The sequence below is a fragment of the Rhea americana genome, unplaced genomic scaffold (assembly GCF_003343005.1).
Source record: "Rhea americana isolate MKP2758 unplaced genomic scaffold, rheAme1 scaffold_219, whole genome shotgun sequence".
Taxonomy (NCBI): domain Eukaryota; kingdom Metazoa; phylum Chordata; class Aves; order Rheiformes; family Rheidae; genus Rhea; species Rhea americana.
This window is the reverse complement of record NW_028186326.1, coordinates 51,559-72,674: the sequence shown is the minus strand read 5'-3', so window position 1 is coordinate 72,674 and position 21,116 is coordinate 51,559. Positions and strand designations below refer to the sequence as shown.

At 49.0% G+C, this 21,116-nt stretch overlaps 2 protein-coding genes across 7 annotated transcripts; one reads left to right on the top strand and one right to left on the bottom strand.

Moving 5' to 3' along the window:
• Window positions 1-6: 6 nt before the first annotated feature.
• On the top strand, window positions 7-19,532 carry CCDC78 (coiled-coil domain containing 78). 6 transcript variants are annotated; one of them, XM_085305294.1, is made up of 16 exons: window positions 7-376; window positions 2,397-2,722; window positions 2,972-3,103; window positions 3,623-3,709; window positions 3,989-4,168; window positions 7,641-7,814; window positions 7,905-7,955; window positions 8,936-9,024; window positions 9,628-9,706; window positions 10,252-10,377; window positions 11,510-11,721; window positions 12,338-12,512; window positions 13,221-13,264; window positions 14,985-15,051; window positions 16,508-16,608; window positions 17,399-19,532. In XM_085305294.1, the coding sequence occupies exons 2-16, from the start codon at window positions 2,645-2,647 to the stop codon at window positions 17,523-17,525; spliced, it is 1,722 nt and encodes a 573-aa protein (XP_085161420.1). In that variant the 5' UTR covers window positions 7-376; window positions 2,397-2,644; the 3' UTR covers window positions 17,526-19,532. The 6 variants fall into 6 exon arrangements, with proteins under 6 accessions (XP_085161420.1, XP_085161422.1, XP_085161421.1 ...); XM_085305296.1 differs by having other exon boundaries at window positions 7-2,450; window positions 2,597-2,722; XM_085305295.1 differs by having other exon boundaries at window positions 7-2,450; window positions 2,546-2,722.
• Window positions 18,182-21,077, bottom strand: ANTKMT (adenine nucleotide translocase lysine methyltransferase). Its single transcript, XM_085305299.1, has 4 exons — window positions 20,972-21,077; window positions 20,398-20,538; window positions 19,638-19,688; window positions 18,182-18,722 (listed from the first exon to the last, which is right to left on the bottom strand). Exons 1-4 carry the CDS (start codon window positions 21,032-21,034, stop codon window positions 18,534-18,536), a joined length of 444 nt encoding a protein of 147 aa, XP_085161425.1. The 5' UTR covers window positions 21,035-21,077; the 3' UTR covers window positions 18,182-18,533.
• Between the last annotated feature and the right edge of the window lie 39 nt (window positions 21,078-21,116).

The following is a 21,116-nucleotide window of genomic DNA, read 5'->3' as shown; positions in this document are numbered from 1 at the left end:
AAACCCGGTGCAAAGGCGGCATTTCAGCTCTTCGGGAGGCATTAATGGGAAGCACACATTTGCCTTTGTTTCTGCCCCTGAGGGGCGGTGGAGACTCGTGGTTGCCAGGGCAGACTAAAGTGTCGCCACAGCCTGGCCTGTGGCAYAAGCCAGGGCAAAATTCCCTTGGTGTGTCCAGACCGAGGGAGGAGTGATCGCTGTTTCGTCTGGTGCTGGCACGATGGTCGTTTTGCCTCACAGCCGGAGCGCAGAGGCACTGTAGGATCACAAGCGGTATATATAGGTGTATGCTGTCGTGCGGCTTCCCAGCATTGCCTTGTGCTGGGCCGTGGACCTGGGAAGGAGAAGCGAGTTTGTGCAGCCAACAGAAAAAAAGGTTTTGTAAGAATTTGAAACTCCTGCACGACGCCTGCCATTTCCCATGTTTTAATTGTTGCGTTTCCATGACATAGAGCAAAATCAAAATAGCTGGGTGCGCAGGAGCACCCCTGTACAGGCGCTGTGGCATGGTGGAGCATGCTGTTTGGCCTCGTGCCTTGGACTTTTTGGGGCCTGGACGAGCTGCTTCTCCATGAGCTGGTGTCTGTTGAGCTGCCCGRCCACAGGGCAGGGGAGGGGTTGTCTCCAGAGCGCAGAGGCATGAGCCAGCCTGCCTGCGGGCCCCTGAGTGAGTGTGTGTGCCCGTGACTGAAGTCCTTGGAGGGCAGGGCTTGGGCAGAGAACAGGCATGAGACAGCGTGTGTCCGGGCACCAGAGCTTCGAATCATCTCGTTAGCGTATCGGAGCACCYGCCGGAGGCTTCCGAATATCCCAGTGCCTGTGGGCGGTGTGTGAATTTGGCTTCCTGCTAGGCAGGGGGTGTGAAGACACTGAATTCTCCTCAGCGCTTTCATTACCCTAATAAAATTACTTAAGGGCTGTTAARTTCTCCTGCAGAAAAATAAGATATACTTGCCTGTTCCATTAGGTTATCCTTCCCTGAGCCCCCCAAAGTTCTGCCACTTGGTCTCTCTTCTGTGTCTGTTTGTGAAATCCACCCCGAGGTGTTAGAGAATCTTTTCCARCCATCTGGACCAGATGCCAGTGGTGGAGAGTTGGTACACTCTGCCCAGCAGAAAGCTTATCAAGATAGCCCCCTCTCTTCCTCTTCTACAGCCTTAGCTTTGACAGATACTAAGGAGTTATTCAAAGCTGCCTTCTTTTTGAGTGTTGTATCATCATAGCTTTTTTTTTGTGTGTGTGAGAGAAATTCTTACCTAAACTCATGTGCTCAGCAGAAGCAGCAGAGAAAACAGGCTCAAATGAAAAAAAAGACCTTTTACTCCAGGATTGTCGTTTGCCAGGTGTTCCCAGCATTATCCATTTTGCCTTACATTCACTGTCAGGATCTTGTGTGAGAGGTTCTGTTCTAGTAGTTTCAGTTCTGGACACACTTGGGCCCTGTTCAGGCCCAGACAATCACCAGTTGGTGTCAGCAGCATTGAATAGACCAGCACAAACCAGATACCGCACTCTCTGGGCTAAGCAGAGTTCAACATACCTCCAACCATGAGTGAACATTGACTAGCGAGCTGGTACAAATTCCTTTGAGTCTGCAGTGAGACAAAGTTCAGCTATGGCAATGACTGATAGCGCTATAAGGGAAGCAGATCTTCCTTGGAGAACTGCTGGCACCACTCAATTTAGACAACTTCTTCGTATGTCCTGGGAGGTCTTTTGATCTCAGCATGCAACTACCATTTGTAGGAGTTTATCTCAACGTATGTTTTGTTTTAAAACTCACCCATTTTTCTGCAGAGCATYCCTGATGCTAAGTGATAGTTTTGGGAGAGTCTTTAATCAACTGTATCTTGGTCGAAGCTCAAAGATGCTGGTACACATTGGATTGCTGATTGGGCTTTCATAATTATGTTACTCTGGAGATATTTCTTCTCTGGAGATACTCAAGGCCCGTCTGGATGCAACCCTGTCTAACGTGCTCTAGGTGACCCTACTTGAGCGGGGGGGGGTTTGGACTAGATGATCGCCAGAGGTCCCTTCCAACCTTACTGATGCTATGATTCTATGATACTCTCTTTCCTTGATGACGTAGGATATTCAAGTACTGTAGAGATGAGGAAAAAATTGCACGAAAGCAAGTTGATAGATGTTACTGGACAGTCTTGAAACCAATGGCTTGATTTGTGGGAGAGAGGCCTGAGTTGTGAAATTTATATCCAGATCTGAAGTTCTCTAAAGAACCCTGCAACAGAGACTGAGGCCATTCCTATAAGCATGGATTTGAGGTTTAGACCTATGTGTAATGTAAATGCAGTAGTGCTTCTTGGGAGGCTGTATTAGTTCACTGGGGGTGTTCTGATAAGCTTGTTTAAAGTATCTGCTCTGTGCTATTTTAGGAATATGGKTATGTCCTGAAAAGTGTCACTTCTCTTCCTCTAACATTGCCTKGGGTGAGTATAGTAATTTACTCCACCTTAAGATCAAGGTGGATGCCACACCCTCTAACAACCAAAGTTGATAGCAACCTGCCTTCTGCTGTACCTAGAGAAAAAAGTTGCTGTCGCAGAGATCYTTAGATCCTTCCTTTGCTCTTCAGTCACTGCCTGCAAAGATCCTGGCCTTCAARCACTAAGCCTATGAACACATGGATTTTGGAAGTGCTACAGGGAACGAGAGCGTAAGTGCTCTGACAGAGCAAGTGCATCATCTCACTAACGAAAATGTAAGCATGAATGTTTGCAGCCCCCTCTCTGGTTGGTGAACCAGTACTCTGAGAATGAAATCCTAATTACAAGAGGAAAATGGTAGCTGACAGCCCCATCTGCAATCTGTTAAAGCTATGAAAAGCAGCATTTTCTCACTGGATATGCTATGCTCTTCCCTTCAGYACTGTAATGGGAGAACAGCAAGGAGGGGGGGAGAAGATCTGTGTTCACTGGCACCAGCTGCTGGAGCTGTTCTGTGTTTCTAGGTGCAATTGCAAGATAGGAATGAGAGGCTGTACATGAAGCTTGGAGACATGCAGGAGAGGATGGGGAAGCTGGCTGGCTCCAAAACAGATTTGTCAACCAGACTGGTCTTCAGTGAAGAGGAAAAATTGAAGGTAATACAGGCACTTTGGGAACTGAARAGAACTGAGCTATGAAGCATTATGAGCCCAATAGCTCTGCAGTGGAAAATCTGGTGAGAAATGTCAGTGCCTCTCTCTGGAGGGAATKAGTTCCCTACCGCCCAGGCCCTTCTGTTTGCTCTCTGTAGATGTTTCAGCAGGAATAAGGTAGGACTGGTGACTGTGTGGCAACCAGCTTCCCACGCATCTTCCGTCTGGAATAGGCCAAGACCTCAGGGTTGTCTCTATTATTTCCTCTTTGAGGAAAAACTTGCCTTTTCATTTGGTGTGTCTGAGGGGCAGCATGCTTCAGTGGCAAAAGTCTGCCTTGCTGGAAGCTGTCGTGGCTCTCCGCAGTGTTAATCTTTTGCTAGTGTTCGGGTAAAAGGTGCAGCTGGGGGTCCTTTCAGTACTTGTGTCTCTGGGCTTAAATTCCCTGATGAGACCTGCTGAAACAATATTTTGGGCTAAGAAACAGTCCATGGCCTTTATAATGTCCTTTTTCTCTCCCAGATTTCCAAAGACCTTGTTGATCTCCAGATTGAGACAAACAAAATGAGGGAGCAGTATGAAACAGAGAACTTTGAACTGAAAAATATGGTACGTAAAAGTCGGAATAGCACATGTGGGCTCTGTCAGATACCTTTACCCAGCACTGCAGTTTAGTTACACATCTGTCTTTACATTGCTCATTGCTTGCAGTAATCTTGTAGTTTTAGCTAGAGCAGTGAGTTCCCCCATTGCATAGGGTCCATGAAACTCATGGGAAATTCATCTCTCTGAGTTGTAGCATGCCAGAACCAGTTTGACCAAATAGAGGCCTAGCAGTTGCTGATAGTCCCTGTAACATAGTCTAAATCTGCTCCCTCCCCACTGCAGATCCTGGCCCTGGAGAACCGTGTGCTGGAGCTGGAGCTCTCCAGTGAGAAAGTCAGAGGGGAGCGGGATGCCTTGCAGGAACATCTGCACGCTGTGGAGACCAATCGGAAGGAGCTGGCAGATGAGTACATCATTTTGAAGAGCAATTACTTGGCACTAGGCAAAGAACTTGACCAGGAGGTGAGATGGCCTGTGGTGGACCTAGGCAACTCAGTTGTCTTTGGGTCGCTTACCCAAGTCGCAGAGCTAGCTCAGGTCCAGTAAGGTTTATCAGCTGTGAGAGAGCCTGGCTTGAACTTGGCTATTTTGCTTTCGGGGTCCAAGGATTTCCGGTAGTGTGTCACGCTGGAGGAGGGCTTGCAGAATGTGCTCTGGTCCAGCAGGGATGGGGCTGAGCCCAATCTCACAGGAAGAGCCGGGACCACACTGACTTGTGTCACGTGCTGCTCTGGATACCTTGTGAGAGTCTTTATCCCAGATCCCCATCACTGGCAGTAATGAGGAGTTCCCTGCAGGTCTGTTGTGAGTGCATGTATTTCAGGTCTTTCTTGAGTTCCAGTGCACTTTGTTTTCCTTTTTTCTGCATTGTTTTCATAGGCTGCATGTGATCTGATTTGTAGTCACTCATTTCATGTGGTGGTGAGGAGGGATTGAAAGTTTTGAAGTCGACTAATTTATAAAAAGAAAGAACATAGGCAAATCACTGGTTGTCCCCTAAAATATGGTGAATTTCCTGGTGACTGTTAACCTAGTGATTATTGACTAAGGTCTTTTGGATCTAAGTTTGTGTAGTTCTTTGGCATGAATAGCTACTCTAATAGACCTTCCTGTCTTCCCTCCCTCCCACACCTCCTTTCTCACCTCCTTTTTGAAATGGCTTCGGGGACTATACACTCCTCCCTCCTTTCTTTGGCAAATATTTCAGCTGTATCAGCTTCATGGCCTCATTTACTGTGTAGTCTCACAGCCTGCTGTGCTGACCCTGTGCACAGCTGTGATGGAAAGATATGGGACTGTGACCAGGCACGCTCTTTTAAGCAGTGCTGCAACTGAACATCGCCCTGTGGCTGACAAAGCCACACCAAGTGTGTTTGTCCATGCCCCTTCTTGCATCCCTGCTACCTGTCCAGGCCCTTTTTATGGTGAACATCCTTCTGCAGGGCTCAGGTAGAGGAGTATATGTGAGGTCATGATCATCCAGTTGCAAATAAGTGAGTTAGTGACTCTTGCAAAGTTACCCCTCTTAGCACGACCGTGACACCGAGTGATGTACGTACTCTTTGTCTGCTTCAGCTGGAAACTGAAAAGCCAGTATAAGCTAATCTGTTACACCTTGACACTGGAATGCATGAAGAGCACACGCACGCACGCTATCATTTCTCTCCTGTAAGCTGAGATGCGGTAATTTCTTACGAGGAGGCAAGCTCAGCTGCTTGCAGGGTTGTGAACCCCCCTCTCCAATCCTTACCGTATCCTGCAGGAGCAYGAGGCGGAATGCGTGCGGCTGACTGTCGGCAAGGCAGCGAGCTGCTGAGACACAGAGCCGCCAGCCTCACACAGGGATTTCGCAGTGTTTAGTAATCTTAGTTACTTCTTGTCCCTGAGGGGATGCAGTATGTTAGTCAAAAATTGGATTTTCAGGTTGCTGGCATCTGTAAATGGTGGTTTTAAAAGGTTAGTGGTAACAGTGTACCATTTTCAGATGGAACCTAGAGCGTTTCAAAAAGTTAGGTATCAATGTCGCCGTTTTATGTGAGAGAAGAGTGAAGCACATGGATTAAGTTATTTGCCTGGATAATATCCGAAAAAGTGGTGAAAAAGAGATCAGAAGCTGAAATTGAAATCCTTGGCTGTAATTGGTAGGATCGGAATTTTATCCCAGTTTCTTGGCTCTGACTACTGAATATCCCTGCCTGAAGCGAAAGAGACTGCAACTTGGCAGGTTAGGACTTGTCGCAGTATGGGCCTCTTGCTCATTATTTTCCCAGTGTGGACTTTCCCAAAGGAAATGGCAATAGCAGCCTGCGGTTCTGCCCCCTCCCCTTCCCCGGCGCTCTTCTTAGGAGACAATGAACCTTTTACACATTCCCAATTACAAGTGCTACTTGTGACCTTGCCAATATGTTGTCATGGCTGCTTGGCACAGAAGCAGCTCTGCAAGCTCATTCATGGTCCCTTGTACGGGAACAGTTAGAGTCTCTGAATTGTTACAACCCCCATTGTATGTCCTGATTCACAAATCGCTCTGTGTCTGTCCAAGGCAAATGAGACCGGCTGAGTTGGCCTTTCCTGTCCCTGGGGAAGTGCCTTGCATAAGATGCCAGTCAGTCACTTTGTGCCTGTTTTCTAACTTGCTGTAAATTCTTCCTTTTCAAGACTCTGACCTTTTCTCAACTCTCCATTTCCTCCTCGTCTTTTGTTCAGCAGGCTTACACAGTTTGTATCGGTGATGCAAAGTGAGGCCATCAGAGGGAACCCAAATGGCTATGAACCAGTTCCATACTGGGGTTTTCCCTGGAGGACGGCCAGGGTTTAGAGCACATGGGAGGCCAAGAAGCCCATCAGCCTGGGACTGCCTCTCTTTTGCTAGCCAAAAAAGCTGGTACTTTTGCGCCTGTGTGACCCCCTCTGATCAAATTGTCAGGACTGACAGCTGCAGATGGATCGTTTTCAGTTAGAGAACAAGCAGCCTATCTCTGCGTAACTGTCAGTTTTCACAGCTGTATATCTCACCTCTTTGTCAGTCTCTTTTCTCCTCTTCTCACTCCTTCAGCCCACCCTGTGCTATCTTTTGATAAGCTATTCTCTACAGGGATGACTCAGATGACCTCTGCCTCCCATCCTCCCGATTCACTGCCATGGTAACAATTACTCAAGCTTGTCCCCAGTCATAAACCCCATCAAAGCTTTGTTATCTACATAGAAACCCTCCCGTGAGACATGAATTCCCCCAGTGTTCCTTCTAGATCACCTGTAACAGAGCCTTTCTCATTCAGATACTCTTTATCTTTTGCAAATGTGTCACTTCACACCAGCACTGCTTTGAATCTCCTGCCTACACGGTACTGTGGGCTGTCTGCTTCTGGAGGTATGCATTCAGACAAAACTGGAATTAGCTGGGTGGCAGCCTAGATGGATGGATATTTGTCCATTCTCTGTTACATTATGTAGTCCAGCACTGCTCGACAGCATTGTTCAGGAAAAGACATGCCCAAAAGTGCTGGAAAGTAGTGTGGGGAGTACAGAAATAGAGTAATAAGGGAGGCAGTAGGTCAGGACAGAGAGATGTTGGCAGAGCTGTGCCCAGGACTGAATTGGCATTGGGGTGCACAGGCACGAAGATCTGTATCTAAATGCAAGTGTAAGAGCGAGACGGGCCAAGGGAGTAGGGTTACGTGTGAATTAATGATCCTGCATTCTACAGCTGATGCCTGGCAATGATACTTGTCCTGCATTTCCATGAGAATTAGAAAATCCACTGGTATCTTTGGACATATGATAGAGAACTAAAAATAAAACTTGCTTTCAGGAGGGGATGTGAGTGCTTGCTTTGTGTACACACCAAGAGCAGTGGGTATGCGCTGAACAAACAGCATGCGAAGCTGGAGAGGCAGGATTTCAGAAGCTCTTTCCTTCTTGTTTGACCTGGCAGGTCATGAAGAATGAAGAGCTCAGCCTAGAACTGCTCAACCTGGCCAATGCCAGGAGCAGCCTTTCCCACGCACAAGACAACCGCTACCACTCCCACGCCAGGGACAACGACTCCTCTGCTGAGCTGGAAAGAGTGCGTGCAATGGTTCACCGTCTCTCTGCTCGAAAGGTGAAGGTAAGAACCTCTCTGCCCGTGTCACCAGTGTGAGGTCTTTGAAAAACAGGGATCTAATAGGTGCCTTCTTCTATCTCTTATTATAAACAGCCAGAAGATGTAGTTGCCTCTGAGCATGAGCGGCGAAAGCTGGAGAAAAATGTGAGTGTGCGGGGGCTGCTGGATCTTTGGGGAAGCTGAGGCGGGTATTTTTTCAGAATGTAGCGGGCGGCGCCTTTTACTAACTTGCATTTTGTGGATGATCTGATGCCTTGATTTTCTTTCTTTCTTTTTTTTTTAAGCCATGTAGTGAAGAAATGAGCCTAAAATAACTCCAGCTCTTGGGCAGACAGAAGCTGAGACAGGGTTCCCTCAGTTAGTGCTGCTGGGTGAACAGAGGCAGGAGTTTAAAAGGCAACATGTGCATGTTTGCGAAGGGAATGACCACCCTGGAGAGAGGTGGGCCCAGTGGTGGTGCTCTGCACTGCCTGGAGACTTGGRTTTGTTTTTTTTTCTTGCAAGTTAGGAGAACCATAGGACCAGTAGAGATAGGGGAGRAGGGCACCAAACTAGGGGAAGTGAACAGCTGCCACGTCAGGAAGCTTCCTGGCCAAATGTCTGGAGAGGCACTMCAGTAAAGTATTTGGCAGGGTACAGGGGTGCTCCTGGCTGATTCTGAGGCTGCTTGGAGAGCAGCACAGAGTTTTGGGAATGTGCCGTTATTTGAAAATTATGTTGGTGATAAAGCACCCAAAAGAGAGCCCAGAGATATTTCCTGCCTTGTTCCCATCTGCAGTCTGTATGATATCGGCTTGGGTTCCACCACAAGTTACTCACAATTTCTCCTGGGAAGAAGTCTTCTTCCCAAGAAGAAGAGAGAATCTCTGAGAAGATTCCTGGTTTGAGACTCTCACTTGTTGGAATGACRCCTGTGCACCATGTGGCCTATCTTCAGATCAAACACTACTCCTGGTGTTCTACAGAGCATTGATCACTCCCAGTTAAACCTGTCCTTTCCCCTGTATTTTTCTTAGCAACTGGTCTTCTGCTCAGTTGGAGGATCCCCTCACTTTTCTTCTGCTCAAGAATCCCTCTGTTTAGTTTGGCCATCTATCTCATCTTACTGTTCATTTGTCTCTCAGTTGCTTGGAAACCAAGATCACATAAAAGTGGAGCTTGAAAAAATGAAGAAAACCTATGATTCACAGCAGCAGAAGCTGGAAGAGAGAGTGTGAGTGTTTGAGGGCATGTCCTTCTGWTATCTGGCTGGGCATTTACGGAGCTCATTGCTGAAGAATCTGATCTCTATGAACAGAAGTGGAGGAAGCATCCTTTTGGCTGGGTACAGGGTGGGAAATGACTGTTCATCCATAGAAGTGAGGCTTGGAAGTAGACTGATGTTTTCAGGAACCTTAATAGAGTTAGAGATATGCTTAAAAGTCAGTAATGTTTAGGTGTCTGAATGGCCTATGCACCTTTGAATGATCCACCTTTAATGGCACGCATGGGAATGGGACCCAGAGATGAATCCCGAATCTCCCAAGTCCTAGACCTTATCCCTACAGCTGTTCTTCGGCTGGGATGGGGTTAGTGTCTTGGCAAAGGCTGTCACAGCAGGGGCTGAACAGAACTATGCCCTCTCAGTGGGGAGGACATTTACCTTCGGTTGCAAGTGTTCTGCGGTCTCTGTTTAGCATGCATCTGATGGTGGCTGGCAGCTGCTGCTTAGGTGTTTCTGTCATTCAGTAGTGATTTTCTTCTCAAAGCTGTCTGTACTGGCCTATAGAGCAGTTCAGGGATTTAACATAAACACACCTTCTTCCTGTGTGCTTAGGATCACCATGGGGAAGGAGCTGCAAGAGGCGAAGAGAGCAATCCACGACACCCAGCACAAACTGGCAGAGCAGTCAGCAGTAAGGGCAGGTTCCCTTCCAATCCCCAGCTCCAGTCCAGGCTCTGGGACTGCCCCTGCTCATCCACTTCTCTTGTGGTTGAGACACTAAGTGCACTCAATGCATGTAATTTGCYAGAGATAGCAGTGAGGTGGATGTATAGTCCATGTACAGTCCTACAGACTCCGACAAGTCTCCCTCTCCAGAGGGATTGTCATACTGAGCTGCTCCTCCCTATGCAGCTTGTTTCTCCAGATGTACAGTGTACACAGTGGGACGTGCTCTTTGCCACAGCTGGTGGGAGGAGTTTTGTTTGCTGATGGTGAAAGGAAAGGCTTGGTTAAATCACCTAGGGAGAATTGCAGATGACTGGATAGCAGAAGAATATGGACTGTAAACATTTCCAGAAAGCTCCTGTGAAAACCCAGGCCATTCCCAACCTCTCTGCTCTAGTGCAATTGAATATCTGGAAATGAAGTCCTCTTCTATCTCTTATTGAGGCTGTTAGTGCTCCCAGCTTGGTGGGCAGGTGAGGGCTGCAGTAAATGTGTGTCTGCTGTGCCTAGGTGCTGCTCACCTCCCAGAGCCAGCTCCAAGAGGTGGAGGCGGAGAACTCCCGGCTGCAGCTCAGGCTGAAGGAGTTGAACGAGGAGTATCGCTCCCGGCTCACACAATACATCAAGGACTTGGCGGTGGGTACCCCCAGCCCCAGGGGCTCTGCTTGCCTGGAGAGGTCTCTCCTGGTGGTGCAGGGCTGCCTGCTTCCTACAGGTTAGTGCTGTTTCCCCTCCTTTCTGGGCCGCAGAGCAGAGCAGCAGTGAGGCTTGGGAAGCCATGATTGCAGCTGGAAGGGGTATTTCTCAGTCAGGCTCTGGGAGGCCTGGTTGTGGCCTCAGCTTAGCCTGGGGGAGGAGATGGCAGCCCCTCTCCTAGCCCACATTTCCTGTACAGCCACACCAAACAGTCTGTGGGTTTCTACTGGGACTTTCTTTCTTGATCAGATTTCTTGAATTGAAAGATCCTCTTATTTATTGTGGCTGCCTTCCAGTTGGCTTCTAATCTCCATTGCCCTGACAACTCCCCTCGGCAGGCCAGACGATGCCACCGCTGGCTTTGTTACCGCCTCCGTGTGCTGACTCCATGGTGACTCTGCTGCTGTCCCYGGAGGAAGCTTTGCCAGCCTCCGTGATCGATTACAGAACCGTGTAACGCGAGTGCCTGGGCCCCACCATAGGAACAAGCACCTTTGACATAGAGTAGGGCCTACAGAGCGTGCTGAAGACTCAGCACAAAGACAGAGTTTCAGACAGGTTCAGGCCCTGATACCTGATTATATTCAGCAGTGACTGAAAAGAGGCCTCTCTATCCCCCTGCCCTAGGTAGCAGTAAGCAGTTTTTGGCAAAAGCTGCTGTGCAGTGAGGAGGACAGCAGCGGAGAAAGCAGTGTGATAATGGATCAGGAGACTAAGCAAAGGAATTTTTGCTAGTTAGAGTAGTCTGTTTCTAACAGACCAGTGTTAAAGTATCTCCTAGCTAATGGAGAGAGAGCAGGGTACAGTGGAAAGAGTATAGGGYGAAAGATGGTAATTCCTAAGGCTGACTTCAATTTCCCTAGGCCAGTCACTGATGTAGCACAGCTGCCTTCTCTGCCTTGAAGGGGCGTGATGGAAGTTAATTAGTCTTTTCTGCACTTAGCAAATGGAAGATATACCCTATTTTAAGTGCTGTTATCATAAGTATTCCTGGACCTTCCATGTGGGAAATAGGTTAAATGTCTTAGGGAATAACTTGGTCATCTCAATTTCCTTCTCTTTATGTTGAAAGGACTACATGGACAGCAAATCCAGCAACCTGAAGGGGCCTAGCAAAGGCCCGGCTAATCATGCTCACATGAAACGCTTTGTGGACAGCATGCTGAAGGATATCAAGGCTTCGCACAAGTCCCGGGAAGAGCAGCTAGCTGGAGCGGCTCGTGGCTACAAGAAACGCATGAGAAACTTAGTCAAGAAGCATGAAAACCTGCTGATTGCTTACAGGTAGGGCTGAGCCAGGAACCAGGCTCCTTCTGTTTCTCTTCAGCTTTTGCTAAGGACCATCTGGAAGAGCTCTGTAGCACTAGCACCCAGCCTCATTGCTGGGAGGCACACAGTGGGCTCCCAGGTGAAGCAGAGGGTCTGAAGTCCGTTCTTAACTCTAGCCAGGACTGGAGTGTCTCTGTCTATGTGTCAGGTAGCTCTGGGAATATACTGGAGCTGCTCTGTGCATGTTTCTCCCATGTCAAGTTTATGGTGAAAGACTGATCCTGTGCTGGATGGTGTGGAAATGCGGCAGTACCCCAGATAACTCCTACATCACAACCCTTCCCTGCAGTGCCCTCAGCGCTGCTCCACAGTTCTCTCAGCAGCTTGTGCTGTGGGAGGCAGCAGCAATGCTTGTGGTATAAGAGCCACAAATAGCTCTAGGACAAGCTTCCCTCAGAAATATTCCCAGGAATATTAGGCATGCTGCTGTTCTCCCACTTATCCCTTGCTGGCTCTTCCTGACCAGAAACTAAGAGTTCCTAAGCGAATGGTACCTCCATCATCATCATCAGCACTTAGTGTTGTTATTTAACCAAARCTACTAGGGACTAACCCCTTTGCCTCGTGACAGGATGCAGCGAGAGCAGATCCAGTCCCTAGGCAGCAGTGATATGGACTCTGGCCCTGCTGAATTCCACTTTTCCGTCACAGACCCAGAGCTGCTGACAAACACAACCCAGGAGTTAAACCGGCTGCGAGAGGATAAAGCAAAACTGGAGATGCAATTGCATGAATTGCAGGAGAAGGTAGTGGCTGGTCTGCTGGCTTTACAGTGGCAGTGAAACTGCAATGATGGTGGCCGAATGTCTCCTAAGCAGATAAATTCAGCTAGATCTCTCCACTTGCTTACTCATTCCCTMAGTGTTTGCTGTGTCTCTGTGGCACACATGGGTAGTGCTTGTTCACTTTCTAATTCTGGGAAGAGATAGGTAGTCTAAGAAGCCCCATCATTGCTGCACCTCTGCTGGGTAGAGGTGAGTTAAAGTTAGATCCAGGAGGCTGGGCAGCCCCATAGGTTAGTGGCAGTGAGCTCTGGGAGGGCTGAGGAATAGCAGTTGTTAAGGGAGAGCTGCCAAGCCAGTAGACTCACTCATAAAGGAGCAGGAGGATAGGACAAAGCTTGCTGTTCTGGAAGGCTTTTGGCTTGGCATGAATAAATAACTGACCAGGAGACCACACTCAGAAACTTGCCAGTCAGATCCATGTCCTTCCACTGATTCTGCCCAGGCAAAGGTGTGTTTTTTAATTTGCATGAGATACATTTATTTAAAAATGAAGAGAGTGGGAGACACTAAACCTTAAGATCATCCTGCAGATCACTTCCTTGTCAGGACACTGGTGACCATTAGGAGTGCTAGGATATTTTGTGCTACTTTCTTCAAAGTGACGGGGACTGTAGCAAGATTGCTGTGGTTTGATGCTTACAGAATATATTGTTTTCCCTTTGCCTTCAGAAAAGACTGAAAGAAACCTCTGGCCTTGGGTTGTCCCCTGAGCAGTAAGTCCTGCCTGTTTCCTGGCATATTTTGTAATTCTGAATGCTCCTTGCTCTATGGATTGAGAAGTCTTCTACATTACTTGGAGAAGGTAATAAATAGGGAGAAGGAGAGCTAATAGGGACTCATCTGGGAGAAAAAGCCAGCTGTCATCACAATACAGCATTTCCTGTGGTGAAATGAGTGGGTCATTTGGGCCTTGATCCAAGAAAGCTCTTAAGCACATGTTTGATTTAATCATGTTTTTAGTCCCACTGATCTTTTTAGAAGCTGAAACTAAGCATATGCCTGAGTGCTTTGGTGGATCACAACCTGAGAAAAGCAAGTGAAACAACCCTGAGCTGGGAAGATCTTGTTTCTCCTCCCTCCCAGTACAGAAGCTGGGGCTGGAACACTTAGATGACTCTGTACTGATACCTGYCTGATATCTTAACGTGCTATTTATTTGCTAATTTAGAGTAGTCCCTTTTYCTTGCTCCATTATTCAGTTGAAACTCTACCCACCACAGTTATGGAGAGAGAGAACAAAGTGTAAGAGAAATCTGAGCTGGCATCTTTCTGCCTTTTAAAATGTGAAAAACTAGCAAAAACAACCTGAGATATTTTGGTAACTGTATTCCAACTCTGAGGAGTTAGTGCCTGAGCCACTGGGTTCTGCAGTATCTCAGAGAAAAGCTGGAGCACTAACCAGCCCCTGCCACRTTTTCCATTCTAAACAATAATTGCAGTCTCTGAGCAGATGCATTAATTTTGACAGACTTGCTACAGGAGCAAGACGGAGAAGTACCAGAACCTGAATTTTAGTGCTGTATCTTGTTAAGGTTTTACAGCTGTCAAGAGACTCTACACACTTAGGTTTGTTTTCTGTACCCTGAGGTTTTTTACCCTAGCTTTTACTTTGTTGCTCTAACTAGAGGAATGAAGGCTGATATTAACACAGTACTTCAGCTACAGTACCTGCTGCGTTTCTCTTCTTAATCAGAGGTGTGTTTTTTACTGTTTATTGTTCTCCTAACTTCTGCTTCCATGAGGTTTCAGCCATGATTTTCCAGGTACTTGGGCTGGGCGATTGCAGCCACCAGAGGGAACTCTCACAGTCCCAGCAAAGCTGTTTTCCAGTCTATAGGCTGCAGAGTTTGAACACAATGCATTCCTCAGTTCATACAATCAAAATTCCCTGAACATCAGATGTGACCTGTATTTTCCTTATTCAAACTAGGACAGAATAGGAAGAACTTTCCCACGGTCAGACTGCACAGACAGCTCACCTATCACACTCCGCGCTCAGAATGAGCGGGTTTGTGCTGAGAAAACATAAAAAAAAAAAGAAGAAAAAAAAAAAGAAAAAAAAAACAGCATTTGGCATTGATCATACTCTGCTCTGTATTTCCATAAAGTTCAGTCCTGCAGTGTCAGGTTAATGACACTTTCTGCATGGAGTCCTCTCTGATGTATGAATGTTGATGTGAACTTGGAACAAATTCAGCCATCACAGTGGGAATTCCAGGTTGGCAGAAGGGCTGTGACTCTCATTTCTGGGCATAGGGACAGCACTGCATGCCCTGAAGAAGTTTGGGGCATCAGGATAGAAAAGGCTCTGATCTCTGAGCTTTATGGTCTGGTGGACAAGTGTGTGTCCAGCCCTCATACAGAGCTGCCTGACATGCAGATGAGCTGGCTTTGAATGTCTGTGCATGATTGAAATCTGCTTCTCTATCCTAGGAAGCTGGATGAAGAGGGCTGGGAAGAGGTCAGGAAGCAGCTCCGGGAGTTCACACATACCACCCAGGTACAGGTCTTCTTTCCCAGCTCATCTAAAACAAGCTTAACATTTTTTCACATCTTGAAGACCTGCTGCTCCAGCCAGGTGCTTCTCTGGGGCTAATATGCGGCTCTTAGACTGGAGCTTTGAGGCTTTCCACAGTGTCTTGCTATGGCTTTGGACTTGGTGCACCAGGTGCCTGTAGCAGGTCTATGGCCAGTGATGTGTTGAGGCTGTAGTGTCACTGCTGCTGGAAGAAGTAGACCAGCCCTTATAGCTGCTCACTCCTGGCCTTTATTGCCTCCTTCCTTTTTTCAGCACAAGCATTTAGTTATCTGCATGACAAACTGGATCTGTTTTTAACCTGGTTGAAACAACAGAAGTCTAGTTTGAATCTAGATCAGCTTCTCTATCTTGTTTTCCCTGAGTGAAAGGATGTTTGAACTGCTGGTACGTGGCCAGGGCTGGGACTGAGCTTCAGGGAGAGCTCTTTTCATCAGCAACCATGAGACTATGGTAAGGTTTGCTGTGAGCAGGCTTGGCTAGAGTGGGGTTTGCTGTTCGACAGCAAGCACAGCAATGAGAGCTGCTCAGGAGAGTGGTGAGTATTAGGATCCTTGACATAGTTGACTGATACGTGTACAGAAAAGCTGAGGAGAAATGCTTTGGAAGTGGAGCAGAGGTACAACTTCCTGCTGTAGGCAAGGCTAGATGTGCTAAAAGCCCGCTTCCATTCCATGGCTCCTCTGTCCACAGTGACCAGATGAAAAGTTTTAATCTCTTCTGTTTGAGTAAAGTTAAACAGTTTAGATAAAGCCGAAAGCAGGGAGACAGTGTGGCTGAGTGGCTGGAGGGCTGCAGTGGGAACAGGTCCTACTCCTGGCTCAGTTGTGGCTCTTGGGGGTAACCTCTGTCAAGCTTCTTCTCCACCTGCTCCTCAGATCCTCTTAGTGAAACTGTGATTGTGCAATTAGGTAAGTTGGTGATTTACCACCCAGAGATGCTGTGTGAAAAGCAAACAGTTTTTATCTGAACGGGAAGGTCACTTCCCTTTGCAGAAAGCTGGTGGCTGAAAGGTGTGAAAGCTCTCTGTGTCCAAGTGTCAAATCTGAAAACCAGTCCACTGATTTCCTGTGAGGCCTCTGGGGGAATGAACAGCAGCTTGGCAGCCAGAGGTTACTCTGTGTCCTGGGGGTGGCTGTAGCCCTCATGCCCGCAGTCTGATCAGGGAGTGGTTACCTGGTCCACCGGGCTAATGCCGTGGAGTGGCCATGCCTGCAGAAAGCTTGGCTATCGTCACCAGCCTTCCTTCTCTAAGCACGTCAGTTTTCTGGCTACAGCAGCAGCATAATGCCAAGCAGTGTCAGGGCTGGGTCATGAGGTAGCCTCTTTTTTGGTATCATCTGGTAGGAGAGGAGCCATGCCACCCCATTCCCATCTCACAGAGCTCCCTGTTCTTTCCATGCTTTTCTCACGCCTCCAGGAGGATTTGGAGACAGAGAGAAGCCAGCTGCTGACTCGGGCAGTCGTGGCAGAGGAACAGGTGTCAGAGCTGCAGGAATACATCGATAAGCATCTTGCAAGGTGAGACTGAAGGATCCCCATTCACATATTCCCTGCTTTGTGCTCCAAGTTTATCTCCAGGGCTAATTGCCAGAGACACTGCCATGCCCACTGCTGTGTCAGCACCTGGCATTGCTGCTGCCTTCCCACAGCACTGCTCAGCACAGCTAATGTCACACAGCACACCCAGCTGTGCGGGCAGCTGGCACCATCCATCCCTCCGCGTGGCAGAGGGGGCAGCATCTGGCCTGCCAAGGGACATGTCTCCTTTGCCATTAGTCCGTCCTTTGAAGGAAGCTAAGGAAAGGGAGAGGTTGCCTAAAATCCCAAGCCTTCTAGCAGGCCCTGATTTGAGCTCCTCTCTCACTGGCATAACATGCCTCAAAGCAGGGAGAGTAGCTGCTAGGGCAAGGAAGGATGAGTACAACCAGAACCAAACTGTCAAAGCAGTGGTCCAGCCCAGTGCCTGGTATATCTCGGTAGTCATTGCAGCTCTAACTTTGGTTCCTGGGCTTGTTGCTGGTGCCGTTACCTGGCAGAGTTCATAAATGTCTCTTCCTAGGGAAAACTGGGAGGAATCCAGCATGTCCCAAAGTTTACTGGTGTATTTCCTCTTCTGCTGGGCAGTGCATGATCATTAGCTGGGGTTTTATATTTGTCAGGACTCAGATCTTGGTGTGGCTCAAAGCCTGTGTATTGGCTGGTGTGCATTAACTGGCAGTGCCTGTGTTTAAACTGGTTGCACCTGTGAGTGAGCTATCAGTAAGGTCATGATCACACAGGGAATCACATTGCTGCTTCCCTGTTGCAGGTATAAGCAGGAGATCCTCCGGTTAAGAAAACTCGTTGGCAGTGAAGTACCACGTGCACTCAGTGCTGGGGCCACTGATACTCACTTACTGCAGAGATCCAAAAGGACCATCAGCCGTGAAATATAGCTCTTCCCAGTGCCTCCAAGAAGCAGCAGAATTGGARGAAGGAGCAAGGCTTAAAAGCTTTCTGTTCTGTGGACTGGCCAAGGCAAGCATTCATCCCCTGGCTGAGCGCTGGGACACACAGAGAAGGAAACCACGTGGGTGTTCTCGGTCTCAAATKAACAGTACTAAAATGGGACAAGACAACTGTGTCTTGTCTATCCTCTGACCCTTTAGCTGTAGGAATAGTTCTGAAGTTCCCTGAGCACATCACAACTGGGGACACAAGGTCAATTTCCCAGGCAGCTTTTTACTGCATAACTGCAGTGACAGGTTCCCACTTTTGCCTTCTGCTAGGATGGTGTGATAATATTTCTGCTAGGTCAGACCCAGAGCAAAGCACTCTTGAGTCTAAGGGCTAACTCTGCTTCTGCCTCTGCTCCCTTCTGAGCTTGTGAGGGATGAGACCAGGGATGGTTCAAGCTAAAATTTGTTTCTAAGAAGTTAAACAAAGGGGATCAGCTGCCCTTTCACAGTGGGAAAACATTATTTCTGTGTTTGGTAGAGAGCTGGACACATGCCATCTGGAGCCCTCTTACAAGGGACTTCAGAGCAAAGCTTGTGGCAAGGGGCACACTGACTCCAGAATCACCTTGCAGCTCAAAAGCAGAGCAAATGTCTCAAAGAAAGAACTGTCCAAATATTTATTGCAAAAAATTAATCTCGAATAAACTAACAAACTACAGAAAGAGGCACTAACGATTTAGSCCTTAAAGCCTGTAACTCTAGGATTTCTAGATTTGATTCCCTTCTTTGTTCTCCAAAACTGATCAGACTTTGGAAAACAAGGAGGGGCTGTGATCCTGCGAGTCTCCAGGAGAGTCTGCCAAAGGATCAGTCTCATCCCCCCATTCACTGCTCTCCTGGACCGCTGAGCTGAGACTGGTTTGGAGAGGCTTGGACAGTGTCTCCGATCCCTACTCATTTTTAGCTGGTGAGCCTTAAAATGCTGTGCTCTGAATGAGCTGCCCATTAGACCGGGCTTCCCTCCATGCTGCTCAGTGCTGCTTGCCGCACCTTCTTCATGTCATAGGCCCAGACTTGATCCAGCCCCTTGCCAACGGTGCTTGTTGGGGTCCAGGATGGGAAGGGGAAGCGTCCAGCCACCACTCGGGCCTCATCTGGGAGTTCTGCAAGGAGCTTGGCAGCTAGGGGAGGTTTCTGGGGAGACAGAGAGATAGCCAAAGCCAAAAGGCCTTAGAAAATAATCAGCTACTTCCAGTGACTCTGCAGCACAGCACCGTACCACACACTCTGTCCTAGGCTGTCTGGCCGCTACTGGGGATGAATTCAGCACAGGGAAATGGTGATGAGGGCAGCCTGAAACACCAGTGCCTGTGGCTCTGCATTCCGAGATGGTCGCTCTCTGAAAGGTAACTTAGTGTCCCAAGAAAATGTGTTTTCCTGGAGCACTCCACCTGGAGACGCAGCCGCATACAGCTTCCTTATGGTAGTGTCACCAGGGAATATAAAACAGCCTTCTTGGCACACTCTCAACCTGGTTAGCGGGTCCCAAACAGACAGCATTGGCTGAAGCAGGGCTGGTTCTAGCCCTACACATAGCCGAGACCAGGAACAAATTCAGGTGATGCTGAGCAACTCCTTACATGCAGTGAAGCCCACATGTATTTCCAGTTCTCAGCACTACAGAAGACTCAGTTCTTTGCTTGCATTTTGTGGCACTGAGACTCATTTTGCAGTGTTGACTGTAACAGGCGTTCAAAGTGATCAGTAAGAGTGCCAGATAACGAGCACCRCAGGGGATGTGAGGACAGTGCTCCCACAAGGGTCCCTCAGGATGAAATGTGGAAGAAGGTCCCAGAACAGGGTCGTGTCCATCAGCTACAGGGAGCAGGCTGCATTGTCAAAAACACACTCCAATTTGGCTTTTTATTCCTTGTGATTTTGTTTTTCTTTACCTCTAATCTCTCTGTTTTTGGCCTTATTTTTTAAAGACCGTTTGCCAATGTTCCCAATATTCTGTCTTTTCTAAGAAACATCTAAGAAGTTTGCTCAGAACAAGATAGCACTTTCACTGTAAGCATCTCGTAGCAGGCCCCGCAGAAAGGGACTTACCACGCTGGGAGCCAGGAACACGGTGACATTGTAGCAATCAGAAAGATTCACCTTAAAAGAGAAGAAAGAGGAATGAAAGAAGCAACAGACAGAGTACAGGCTGGGCTAGTCCAGGGGGATGCCAAGGGACTCTGGGCTCTTGAGTGATCAGACAATGTGCAAGTGATTTTCTAAGCCTCAAAGGGATCAAAGGTGCTAAAGGACATCTGGGAAAGGGGTCTGTGCTGGTACACTCTGGTACCGGCTGTTGAAAGAAGTACGTCATTCGGAGAACCTGCATTCAACATTGTCTCAAGATCCTGGAGGCACTTTTCCTGGTAGCACCTTATCAAGGCAGCTATCTGATCTGAAGAAATCAGCTTTTTAACAGCATATCTTTGGCAGTTCAGTGAACGTCAGCAGCAGCAGTCAGTAATTAAGACATCTCTTCAAAGCTGCCCCTTGCTGCTCTGAGAGAGAGGATTGTGTGAGCTACCTGCAAAAACAGCAGCAGTGTGGGGCAGCAGTGAGGATGCCCTGCACATCCGGGGCTCTTCCCTGGCTGCCGCTCTTGGAGCGGAGCCTGGAGGCTGCCGCGTGCGTCTCCCAGCAGCAGAGCGGATTAGAGAAGGAGCCAACGGCCTTCAGCTAATGCTGCTTGGAGGAACCGGCCAAACCTGGGGTGCTGCGCTAGCTGAGGCACCAGGGCACGCGTTGAGCACGCTGGGGCAGACCCCAGAGCTGTGTTGAGAGCCCTGCCCTCAGCCCAGCAACCTGTTACCTTCCACAGATCCTGCTTCAGGAAGGAAACCTGCCCGTTACAGCCAGCCTTCCAGGCCCGATAGCTGGAGAGGCGCAGCAGCCAAGGGTTGAGCTCGTAGCCAACGGCAGGTCTCAGGCCTTGCTTATAGGCCGCGATGACCTAGGGGAAGAGAGTTGCAACTAAAATGAGCCTTCTGGTTTACTCCGGGGCGCGGGGGCCGCTGGGCGGCTTCCGCTTGCTCCGTGGCGCGCGGCGGCTGCGCTCCCGTCCTGGGGCGGCCGTAGCGGGCAGGGAGACGGGGCGCAGCGGCCAGCGAGCACAGGCCAGCGCAGCCGGCCGCGAGGCTCGGCCCGTAGCCCGGTTTGCCCGGCGGCGAGGCCGGCAAGGAGCGGGACCGCTCCTGCTAGAGCAYTGCCCCGTCCCTCGCCGGCGGGTGCAGCTCAGCACCCTCCTGCTGCGTGCAGTCGCGCTGCCACGGGGCAAAGCAGGGTTTGGCCCAAAGATCGCTGCCGACGTCGCCCCGGCGCCCCCGGACGTGCCTCGCGCGCGCTTCGCCCTCGCGGGCGCCCCGGAGCCCCCCGAGCGCCCTTACAAGCCTGCCGTCGCCCGAGCCCAGGTCCGCCGTCTTCCCCGAGCGCCCCTCCAGCAGCGCCATCACGTTCGCAACCTGCTGGGCGCTGGACGGTACGTACGGCACCTGGGGGGGAGGAGAGGGGGCTCGGTCAGCGCCCGGGGGG